Source organism: Etheostoma cragini, chromosome 1 (assembly GCF_013103735.1).
Source record: "Etheostoma cragini isolate CJK2018 chromosome 1, CSU_Ecrag_1.0, whole genome shotgun sequence".
Taxonomy (NCBI): domain Eukaryota; kingdom Metazoa; phylum Chordata; class Actinopteri; order Perciformes; family Percidae; genus Etheostoma; species Etheostoma cragini.
This window is the reverse complement of record NC_048407.1, coordinates 23895005-23907121: the sequence shown is the minus strand read 5'-3', so window position 1 is coordinate 23907121 and position 12117 is coordinate 23895005. Positions and strand designations below refer to the sequence as shown.

The 12117-nt window shown below is 40.0% G+C and overlaps 1 protein-coding gene across 1 annotated transcript in view; it reads left to right on the top strand.

The window, feature by feature from the left end:
• Positions 1-12117, top strand: part of ush2a (Usher syndrome 2A (autosomal recessive, mild)) — a 203705-nt gene that overhangs the window by 150363 nt on the left and 41225 nt on the right. The window contains exon 67 of the mRNA XM_034877811.1: positions 4971-5169. Coding sequence (XP_034733702.1) covers positions 4971-5169 — 199 coding nt within the window. The remainder of the gene's footprint in view (positions 1-4970; positions 5170-12117) is intronic.

Genomic DNA, 12117 nt, shown 5'->3' with positions numbered 1-12117 from the left:
ATTTACATGTACTGTTGTGCATGTTCATCAATGTGCATTGTCCTGAATGAATAAATAAATAAATAAATAAATAAATAAAACACTTATGTGGCTAACCATATACTAACCTTTCTCACAAATATAATACCAAGTCTGCATCAGTATTTAAGTTCTTAGGAGTCCAAAGTTCAGTAGGTGCTGGGAGTTTGGAGCATTCAAAGCCAGTACAGGCAGAACTGGACTGGCCTGCCTATTTATAAAGCTTGAAATATCAGCAGTGACCAATAAGATAACCAATAAGTGGCCCAAAAGCAACACTTATTTTGTAGTTATTTTGTGCAAAAAGACTAAAAGTATATTAAATATTACCAATTGCACCTACAATGAGAAAGGGAATCTCTGTTCTGTTGATTTCTAGTCTGTATTATTTGATTATCCATTTGACAGAGCTCTCTCTCTCTCTTTCACACACCAACACACTCACACTTTGCAAAACCTTACTCTGTTGTAGCACCCCATTTCATAAAGATATTATTCCACTGTATGATTATCTAATGACTACTCTAAAGATGGACTGAGCTTTGCTGAACTAAGCACCACTTTACTCAGCACTGTAATTCTGTTCATTCCTTTGATTTAGGCTGAACAAATAAAGGAAAAGAAAGGTGTGTAAAAGAAGTGTGTTGGTGTGTAGGCCTACTTGTGTGTTAAAGAGAGACAAAACTTAGAGAGACTAATGCTTTGAGAGAAAATACATATGTGGGTGTAGTTCTATTTGTTAATCAATGCTGTTGTTGTCAGTGTTTTTTTTTCTGTCAAAAATAAAACTCAACTTCTTCGCGTCTTTAAACAAAGTGTAGATAAATCAATACATTTACCAGGATAGTCAAGAGTCTGCCTGGGGTGCTTTTGTGACTGTATTCCTACACACTTGATCTGCCGCCTACCTGTCTGAAAACAAGTGTGCAAAGATCACTTTTCCTGTTTTGTTCTGTCAAGGAGAAATTACCTGGACATGCAGCCCCCTGCTTCACATTGGGTAAATAGCAACCTTTCACTTGGTCTTCTGCCATTGGCCGCTCATCTAATCCATTGTTTGGCCAGTGGCCTTTCAGCTCAATGCCTTTTTACAGTACCCTATCGTAAAGCGTCTTCAGATGCTATTTTCTAGATGTTGTTTACATCGTTATTCATGCTCAGTTGTTCTGCAAGAGATATTTTACAAATTTTAAACCTGCGTTTGACCTTTGTTGTTAAGAAATTACAGTGTAGTATGTTGTTCCTTGTCGGAACAAGTTTTTATTTAGCCTTGTTTCCGCTGTTCCGCTGCTTCCCCTGTATGCGAGACTCGGGATTTGCTGAGCTTACCTGATGTTTGTGATAGCGGCCGTAATAACTTCACACAGAACTCCCCCTGCTATCTCTCTGGCTGTAGCAGAGCTGATACCACCACAACAATTAATTTCTCCGGCTTAGGGGTGATGAAAGCACACATTGAAAACTGTCTTTCTGCCTTTTTTTTCAAAGCTTATTTAACATCTCATTATTTTGATGAGCACATTCTTACGTAAAGACGAAGCCTCAGGCGCTTGGGTAGCTCACCTGGTAGAGCACGCGCCCATATACAAAGGCTTAGAACCGGGGGTTGGATTCCGACCAGTGGCCATTTGCTGCATGTCATTTCCACTCTTTCTTTCCTTTCATGTCTAAGCTATCCTTTCACAAATTAAGGCCTAAAATGCCAGAAATAGAAAAAGACAAAGCCTGTAGATATGTCACTGAAGGGGTGGATGGATGAGAGAGTGGGATGGAGGAAGAGTTGGTTAAACAAGTTGAGGGGTTGATAGACAAATAGACAATAGATCGATTAACGTATACATTAAATGGATGCTGGGGAGAATGAGGAGTGATAAACGGTCGGAGAGATGAGAGAAGAGAGAGAAGGAAAAATGTATAAACTTTCTTGTAGGCTTTCAAAGTTATGTAAATAGATATTCTGTTATTGTTTTTAGCATTTATTTGTTATTGTTTGTAAATGTATTACAGTGCTAACTGATTGGGAAGTAGTACTGAATTTTTCTCCAACTTGTTAAGACTCCTAATGTCACCCTTGCTTGGCTCCCATACCCCCAAAGTCAATACATTAGTGGATGTAGGAAGCCACTTGTAAGTAGCCAGTATGTTTATGGTCATCATCATGGGGTTACTCTTTAGAGCCAGAGCAGCCAGATATATGCAAAGAGTGGAGCACAGGTAAGGTAGATGAACCTTAGAGAAATGAAATTGTGACCTGTGAACCACTAGACACTAGAACTACTGTGTACATTTAATTTAAAACGCCATTAAAAGATATGTCAACATTACGAAGAAGAAAGACTTCGATCCACAACAAGTCCAAAATACTATCAGCCTATGAAGGCAACATGGATGATGTGTTGTTCAGAGCAGAATTGGCTGTTGATTGTCTGATTTCTCTTAAGTATGCAACTATGAAATTGTAAAATCCTAGAAGACACAGTGATACAATTTGGTTAACAAAGGTTCCTTTAACATTTTTAGAACTTGAAGGGCCCCTTAAGGCTACATTTAAATTGCTACGTTTTGTTTCAATATTTTTCTAGGTTTAGTCTATGGTTTACACCTCACACTTCTTACCCTGCTTTTGTTTGGTATCCTTCAGGGTTGTGTTTTCAGTCTCAATGAACTTTGGCAACACCAAAACTGACTGCAGAGTAAAATGCTGTATACGAGAATGTTGATGAGAGATTTGGTTTGGGCGCGTTAGGTTAAACATAGATTAGTCATTCTACTGGATCTAAAAACACAACTTGACATCACTTATGGCTCAAAACTCTCCACTAAAACATAGGAATGTCAATGTAGCCTCAGAACATAGACCTCTTCTAAGGCATGCCCCATCTCATAGCTAATGTTACGACTTGCATTCATGTGAATATTCCAAGTTAATAGCTAATTATTCCGACACCTCACAAATGCCCTATCTTGTAATGTTAACAAAAGTGAAAAATTGTTTATCCTAGCTGGAAACTTGTTTTCATTTCACTAAAAACTACACGACCAGGAGAACATGCACATACTTCTCCTAAAGCAATACACATACCTCCCCCCTCTCACACACACATAGATGTCCACACATACAAGAACACTCACACCTAGCAAAGGGGGGAAAGGGAGTGAGTTGGATTAGTTCGTACACCAGTGAAAATTGGCCAAACAGTCCCAATTATGGGATAACTTGGGCTAACCTAATACACCATTGCAATTACCTGGCATCAGCCCCCTCATACACACACACACACACACACGCGCACACAGAGGCACAGAGGCACAGACAAACAAACCCAGGCACACACAAACACACACCTGCTGTGACAACAGAAGGTGCAGATCTAATATGGTTGGTCACTTAGAGAGGGTGGAAGAGCGATTGGTCCTCCTCTGTCTCCGAATCCTTCTGTCCTGTTCTCTCTGCTATTTGTCTCCTGTCGTTCCCCTGAACCTAACGGCACACTCTGCAGTTTCTTCCAACTGTTGTATCTCTCTTTCTCCTCTCATCCTTTCTTGTTTCTACTGTCCAAACACCAGTTTCTCTTTTGGACCAACTGTCATCTGCTGTCCAACATCCCCGCTTCACTCTATTCATCTCTTACAATCCCATTTTCGTCTGTCCGTCCAAATTTCTATTCTTTTGTAAATAGAAAGAAGGGTTGGATGAAGAGTATCCTAGTGAAGCATGCTTTCGTGAATTCAGCTTTGTATTGCATGTGAGTAAAATGTAAACATAATTTTTCTGAGTTATTAATGATTCTATGTCAGGTTTATATGTAAAAAATGTATATTCTACCTACCGTATCAATAAAAGTTAACTTCGATAAGTTTACTGTATTTAGGGTACACTATTTTATACCTTTTATTTTCTTTACATTTGAGCGACACACATCTGAGCTAACAGCACACTGAAGCACTCACTGATTGATACTACACTTTCCATGCATCTTCCTTATCTTCCCCTCTGCCTCAGTTTCCTCTCTTCCACCTCATATTGTGTACGTGCATACAGTATATTTGCGTGTGTATGTATGTGTTTGTGTAGGCACATGCGTGTGTGTCTCCTTAGTTGTAGTAGCAGTCTTCTAATTGCATAGCACTGTGCGGGACAGGTGGGGGAAGTGCTAGTGACAGTCTATTAAGGCAGGATATCCCTGTTGCCATTAGCAGCAGATTGTCCTGTGATTCTATGGTCTCCACATTCACCCAGCGTTCACAGTGGCCCGCAGATAACTATAAAATGGTCACTCGCAACAACAACTAAAAAGCAGTGATTTTTGTGCATTGCAGGTTTAATCGCTGAAGCAGTTGGATTTTTTGTCAAGCAGAAATATAAAAACTGAGTACTTCAACTAAGGCCCGATATCTATGTTGCCATCAGAATACGTTGTGTTCTGGAGAGATAATCTTTAAACTGAAAGCAACAAGTACTTACTGTCCAGTATTCTTGTACTGGTATTCTGCTCTTGGTAAAATTGGCAATAAAAACACACATGTACCATACTGTAAAGAATGGCCTTTGCATTCACTGGTTTTTACACATATTGACACTTCACTAGGTTTCATTTGCTCCCTTTTTGGCCTTATCTGGTAGCAGCTTATAACATACAGATATTTTGCCTTCCACATTTTACCTTTCTGTTTTATTTTTGGGGGAAATACATTAAATCACCAGCAAAGTTCTTTCTCTGTTGTCAACAAGGTCTGCCTCAGAAAGAAAAGCCCTGGATTTGGATACAGTTTTTATTGGGTTGTGATCATGTTAATTGCCTTCATAAGGGCTTGCAGCAGAAAGCCATCTGTTATCCACACCTTGTACATTCTGTAAAATATCAAAAATTGGTTAGATTTTATGCACATTTTTTTTTGTTTTCTTCTGTTTGTGTGTATGTCTATGTGGGGATATGTGTGTGTGTGTTTAGGTGGTGGCAGTGACAGTCCAGGGAGTCCCAGAGGGTGTGCAGCCTCCAGTGGTAACAGCTTTAAGCCCCTATTCCCTCAATGTGAGCTGGTCTGAACCAATTCGTCCCAATGGAAACATACAACGGTATCACCTGAATCAGACTGGGCTCGGAACCATATTTACACACTTCGATGGGCCAAGAAATTATACTCTAACTGGTAAGATTCTAAGATTATCAAATGCTTCACTTTTCCTCTGTTCCTGAACTCTGATTTTATTTCCTCACCCTCTCTCCTGTTGCCTTTCTCTCCTCTCCTGTAGCCTTCTGATTACCCTTCCTCCTCTCTACCTTATTTTTCTCTTTCCCCCTTTCTTTGCTTACTCTCCTCCTCCCACCTTTCCTGTTCCTGCACCTCTCATTTCTCTCCCCACTTTCTTGACTCCTTACCTCACACTCCAGATATTCTTACCTGCACTCCTTTTTTGTCATCTCTCTCTCTCTCTCCTTTTCCACCTCTTCCTATTCTCTCCCACCCCTTTCTCTAGTCCTCCTTGCCTTCCTCTGCTTATCTGTCCACTCCTATTCTCTCCTTCACCTTTTTCTGTTTCTTTGTTATGCATTTATTTATGTATGCTGGTTTCTGGAAGCCATCTAATGACTGAATTTACACCTGATTCCCACCACACACTCTCTTGCCCAGCCCTGTACACAGACACAAATACACTCACATGAACACACACACAAAAAAACAGCAAGCACACTTCAACATAGTGGATGGGCACACAAGCTCAGGCTCACATACCTAGAAAAAAAAAACAAATTAGTAAAACTCAAGTATAAGTACAAAACAGCACAACCAAAGCAGTTTGAGACCCAGTGCTCTAACAAAACACTCAAAAAATACAGCTAGTACAGACACACAGACAAACAGAAGTGTTGGCTTGTCTTAATTTTTTAGATCTGCACACAAACATGATGGTGTCAGGACTGGGTGATTTGTGGGACTTGTTTTATCTACCCTGAGGAGGAGCTGGGTTGCTGGCCCTCTGCCATCAGTCAAATCACAAACACACACACACACACACACACACACAATCAATCTTATACATGCAGATACAAACACCTGGATGAAACATTGCCAACCAAACAATTGTTGTCCGTTTTAGAGACACAACAGAGAAATGCCAAAAGAAATTAATCACAATATACATATTGTTTACCTACTTCTTGAATTGGAATAGTTAAACTAACTTAAGATTTAACATTTAAAGTATTTAAAAGTTGGTTACATTTTTTCTGTATACATATTTTACATATAAGAACTGAGTGAGGACATCTTTTGAAGCTGAATTTCAGTGGCATTTTCCCGTCACAGCTCTGCTCTCTGCTCTGCTCTGTTTTGGACTCAGACCAGGCATCAGCTTTGCCAGTAGCCAAAAGACTATTCCCGTGGTGCCTGTGGTTGGCTTGTATGGTCAGGAGTTGTGTGCACACAAGCATGTGCGTTTGTATGTGTAGGCATGAGGCAAAGCAAACAATGCCAAATAGAGATGGTAATGTTCTGTAATACTGTACCAGCCCCATGTGCCAGTGTAAGCAACCAGCATGCGTGTGTGAATTCCCCTGTCCCCGAGTGAGACTCTGGAAAACCTTGCGTATTCAGCCAAAACCACTACTGGGGCAGTTTCTCTCTCCCCTTTTATCTATCTGTCTTCCTCTCCCCCCCCGTTTTTCTCTCCCTCTCCCCTTTATCTCTCTCGCTCTTTCTTTCTCTCTCTTGCTCGCTCTCTCTTACTGTCTCTACTTCGTATTGCATCTGTCTTTGCAACAACACATGTATGCATTAGGAATAGCTTTCTGTATTTTAATGTATTGCAGTCCTGTGTTTTGACAGCAGAAATACTGAAACACATGTTTTGAGTTGACCCATTGACCAGCTCTGCATATCAACTCAGAACAACCCCACAATAAATGATTATTAACTATAAAAAAAAATTATAAATTTTATTAATTATTAAAAACAGCTTAGTTTTCCATTTCTCGCTTTCTCATCTAGTCTTTCTCCTAATCTTGTCTTCTTCACACTCATCCCCATGACGACACAAAAGAAATACATATACAGACTCAAATAGGGTGGTAACAGTTCCAAAATCATTGATGCCTTTCCGGTGACGGACCTTTTAGTTAAAAAATGTTTTCTTTTAGTTTTGTCAACAAAAAAAAAATGTTACGCAATCTTGGTAACAAAAATGGTACCTTTCCTAAAACATAGTTAGTTAGTTTTTCTTTTTAACAGACCTCATTTTCTTTGTATATTTAGGATTCTCTTTAATAAAGCCAATGTATTTTCTTATCGGGTTACACGATTAATCTATGGGATAATCTGTAGAATAGTAATTAATACTCGATTACTAAAATACTCAATAGCTGCGGCCCTAGACAAGCGTTCCTCTCCGTAATATATGAATGTTCTGGTGTTGTAATGAGAAACTAATGTTGAATCATAGCTGTTGAAGCGGTTCATGTGCACCTACAAATTGAAATACAAAAACAATACAGTAAAAAGTAAAACAGAGGTAGAGGGTGGATGGGGGTGTTAAAGGTGCACAAAATGACACTTTTTGAAATGGAGTGAAGGAGGAAATTAAGGAGTGGAACAGAGGAAAAGATGGATGGATGGAAGTAAGTGTTTTCAGTGAAATATGAACAGAAATAATTGCTGCACTACTCTTTCATCCTTAATGTTTAATATGCCATTATTCATCCTCTCTGCAGCTCTCCAACAATTCTCAACGCTGTCAGAGACAGACGCTCAAAGAGCTCACTCACTCAAACCTCAGAAACTGGAGAAATTGGATTTTTTATCTACAAAAATGTCGATTTTAGATTGAATCACTCTTGCAGTGTAAAAAAAATATTATATAGAGTATTTTCTATCAAAATCCCTTTGGTCTGCAAGGCATTGATTTATTCATATAAATGATAATCAGAATAATACTAGTGCTATTATTTTAAATGATGAAACACTAACAGTAAAAAAGTCATTTTAACTGAGAGTACCTGTTGCTTAATGATATAGATATACAAACAGTGCTGTCTACAAAAAATCCAAAATTCACCTTCAAGGCAGTACAATTTGGAACTCTTTGAGACATTGTGGTTTTCTTCAGTGAAGAAATAGTTTTACTTTGCAAAAGCAAGGCCACAAAAAAACGCCCAGCACTGCGCTCAAAATTTGAATTATTTCAACTTTTACATCGTAGCCAGAAGCAATGATTCAATTCAATTTTATTTATAGTATCAATTCATAACAAGAGTTATCTTAAGACACTTTACAGATAAAGTAGGTCCAGACTACACTCTAGAATTTACAAGGACCCAACAGTTCTAGTAGTTTCCTCCAATGCAAGCAACAGTGCGACAGTGGCGAGGAAAAACTTCCTTTTAGGCAGAAACCTCGGACAGACCCGGGCTCTTGGTAGGCGGTGTCTGACTGGCCGGTTGGGGTTAGAACTTAGAGTGGCAATAACAGTCACAAAAAAATAGTAGTTTGTAGTAGTTCTTTTAGTAGTTCATGGCATAGCAGGGCACTGTGCGGCATTACAAGGCACAGCAGGAAGTGGCATGGCAAAGCAGAGCATAGCAGGATGAACGTGGCATCACAGAACGTGTAGCGGGACCATGGCAACAGCTGCTACCAGGATTTTGGAACGTACGTCATGTTCCTGTACTTTGCTCTGTGCCCGTCCCTGTGGTTTTACTTAAGAAGCATAAGCATCTCCCTCTATAATTCCAGACTCTAAAATAATCCAAAACAAATTTGTGGCTTCCACCATTTCCTGTTTATCAATGGTTTGCCTTAGGAAAAGCAAGAAATAGACTCTAGTTCTAAAAAGTGACACTTCTTAGAAAGAATTAAGCACTACTGTACAAAGACACCCCATGTGAATCAATATTAAGTATTGCTATCATTAGCTCCCAATGAATTATTGCCTGCAATTATATAGATTATGGCATTAATCATGTGTTTAATTGGTCTTTTGTAGGCTCATTATTAATTCAGAACTGCAGGGAATAGAGTATGTTCTTTTATTTATTAATGTGTTTCCCCTGTAGTCCATACTCTGATTGGTCCATGCTATAGGTACAGGCATGTAGACATGGGAAAAGGAGTTGAGGAGACAGACAAGAACATCTCTTTTCACGTATCAATCCTCTTTTAAGTGTCAATGTTAAAGGTCCCATGGCATGGAATTTTCACTTCCTTTTTTTTTTTTTACAGTTTTTTTAACATTAATATGAGTTCCCCCAGCCAGTCCCCCAGTGGCTAGAAATTGTGATAGGTGTAAACCAAGCCGTGGGTTTCCTGCTCTGCCTTTGAGAAAATTAAAGCTCAGATGGGCCTATCTGGACTCTTGCTCCTGATGAAGTCATAAGGGCAAGGTTACCTCCACTTTCTCTGCTTTGCTCACCCAGAGAATTTGGCCCTCCCATGACAGAGAGACATCATGCATTTCAAATGAGTAAAGTGGCAGTTGGTTAAGGCCACACACCTAGCCTCCACTTTGCCCCCCCTCTTCTCCTCAAAAGCTACAGACTCAGAAATGGCAAATACTACGGAAATCTCATTGTGGGACTGGCTCTAGTGGCTCCAATTCTGCACCCAGGCTGAATTTTTGGAAAGAGACTTCAGATACAGTATTAGGGGACCACTAAGGTCTATATTAAATGCATCCAAAGAGCACCATGTCAAGGCAACTTTACGTATGTGGAATGAGTCTTTAATCTAAGTTAACAACCACACCCTATAACTGAATGACTCCTGCTTCTAACTTGTAAAAAAGTTTAGAAGGCTCCCAGTAAACCGTTGGAACTCAATGGGACAATCGACAATAAAGAAGGATGTTCTCTGAGATAAGTGCTAGTCGGAGCTCAGGGAGGCTCAAGCAACCAATTTAAATATTTGCCTCAAGTTCAATAACTATGAATGAAGCTCTATTGTTGGTTAAAAACTGGAAACGTGAGTGATACATTAATGAATCACTGATTTTCTATTTTGCTTTTTCTCTGAAATCTGTACCTCTTTCCCTCTCAACTTTCCCGTCCTTGTCTTCACTGCTGAGGTGTGTGGGTGTGTGTGTGTGTGTGTGTGTTTTTGAAAATTGTGCAGATTTTACTTGCATATATGACTTTTCTTGCATAGGGCGTGCGTGCGTGAGTGCGTGCGTGCGTGCGTGCAAACCTGATCTCATTGTTCCATTGCAGACGGTCTCTGCATTAGGGAGCCACAGACAGGATGTCAAACTCTTAATTATTTAGGAGAGGTGTTATCAAAGCTCTTCTCTCTCTCTCTCTCTCTCTCTCTTTCTTTCTCAGTTTTTCTTCCTTTTGTTTTCTTGATGCTCTATTCTTTGATTCTCATGCAAACAAAGAAAATGTAGTTTGTCTTTCTATCTCTGTTTTTTTCCCCTCTTAATTTTTACTCCCTCTCCTTACCTCTTTACCTTCTCTTATCATTTCACTCTATTATGGCTTTCTCTGTTCTCTCTACTGGGGTTTCCAACCCTCTCTCTCTCTCTCTCTCTCTCTGTCTCTGTCTGACTGTCTATATGGTGTATTATGTAACTGGCATGGTGTTGCGGCCTGTGCCCATCTCCCTATCATATTCTCTAATGCAAACAAGGAACGTCAACCTGTCAATAAAATGCACTTTTAAATCAGTTAGTTTTACTGCATTAAGCAGAGAGAGAGACAGACAGACACCCACGTACACCCACACACACACAAAAAAAACACGAGAAATCCAAATCATAATCTTGTCTTTTGTTTCTTCTCTTTCTCATGCACAGTCTCTCTTGTCGACTTTTTACCTGAATGAAAGATCCAACTTCAAACTCTGTCTTTTTGCCAAAGTCTCTTTCTCTGTTTCTCTCTGTCTTGCGCGTCTACACACACACACACACTGATCTCCGCTGTGTCCAGCTCTCATGATGACAGTTACAGCCTGGTCTCACTCGGTTAGTGAGCCGCTGGCTGCTCATATCAAAACGCCCTCCATCCGTTTTTCACTTCCCAGTGATCACTGTAAAAATGATTGAAGCTTCCTCAGTCTTTCTATAATCAAGCACATAAGCACACATGTGTATGCACTGGTATGCGCACATGCAGGTATACACTCTCTCTCTCTGTTGCACACACAAACACTCACACAATGCATTTTGTTCAGCAGACCAACACTGCCCTCTTCAGGCTGAGAGTTAAAGGTTATTTGAAACCCCAAGAAAGATCGTGTGTGTGTGTGTGTGTGTGTGTGTGTGTGTGTGTGTGTGTGTGTGTGTGTGTGTGTGTGTGTGTGTGTGTGTGTGTGTGTGTGGGGGCCATCTGCACATGTGTTGAATTGGTTTGTATTTGATAAAGCATGAGACAAGATTGGTTGAAGAATCATGTGAGGTTTAGTCATTTACAGAATTTTTGGCCTTGTAGATATTTTAGTTTCTGACTGTTCACTTCTTTCCTAGAGGGCAGAGCTGATAAATCAACTTTTACAAGCATGTTCCTGGATCAGTCTACTGTGTTCCCTAACCTGAGTTGAGGCTGTAGTTATAGCAATGGGCAACATTTTGTTATGGAACAGAGATTTCACATCATTTTCTTACCTTCCTACCTTTTCTTTATTACCTCTGAAGCCATTGCCACACGTCTTTATTGCCCCATAAAATCTACTTGTCCACTTTTGTCCCGCTTTGGGTCCCATACTGACTCCAGTAGGGACGCTCTGTCTCTTCTGTAGGACAATGTAGTTGAAGGGTTTCTGTGTTTTATTCAGTGTTGAAACAAATTACATTACTTGCAGTGTAGATATCATTTACTATGCTGAAGTGCACACACGCATATACACACGCTTAGTTGCACAGTTAAATAGTGTAACAGAGCCTTACGCTTCAACACTAGTACTTTTGTATGGCTGGTAGATTTCCTTTATTTAACCCAAACACAGGGCAGCATTTTGAGAACCTTTGCACACACACAGACACACACACATTGATCAGAGGTTGGGTTAAGCGTGGCAGGCTGCGAGGCATGTTAAGCAGGTTAAGCAGTAGAAAGAGACGTGAGGAAACCGCTGTGCATTAGACTGTGTGTGTGTGTGTGTGTGTGTGTGTGT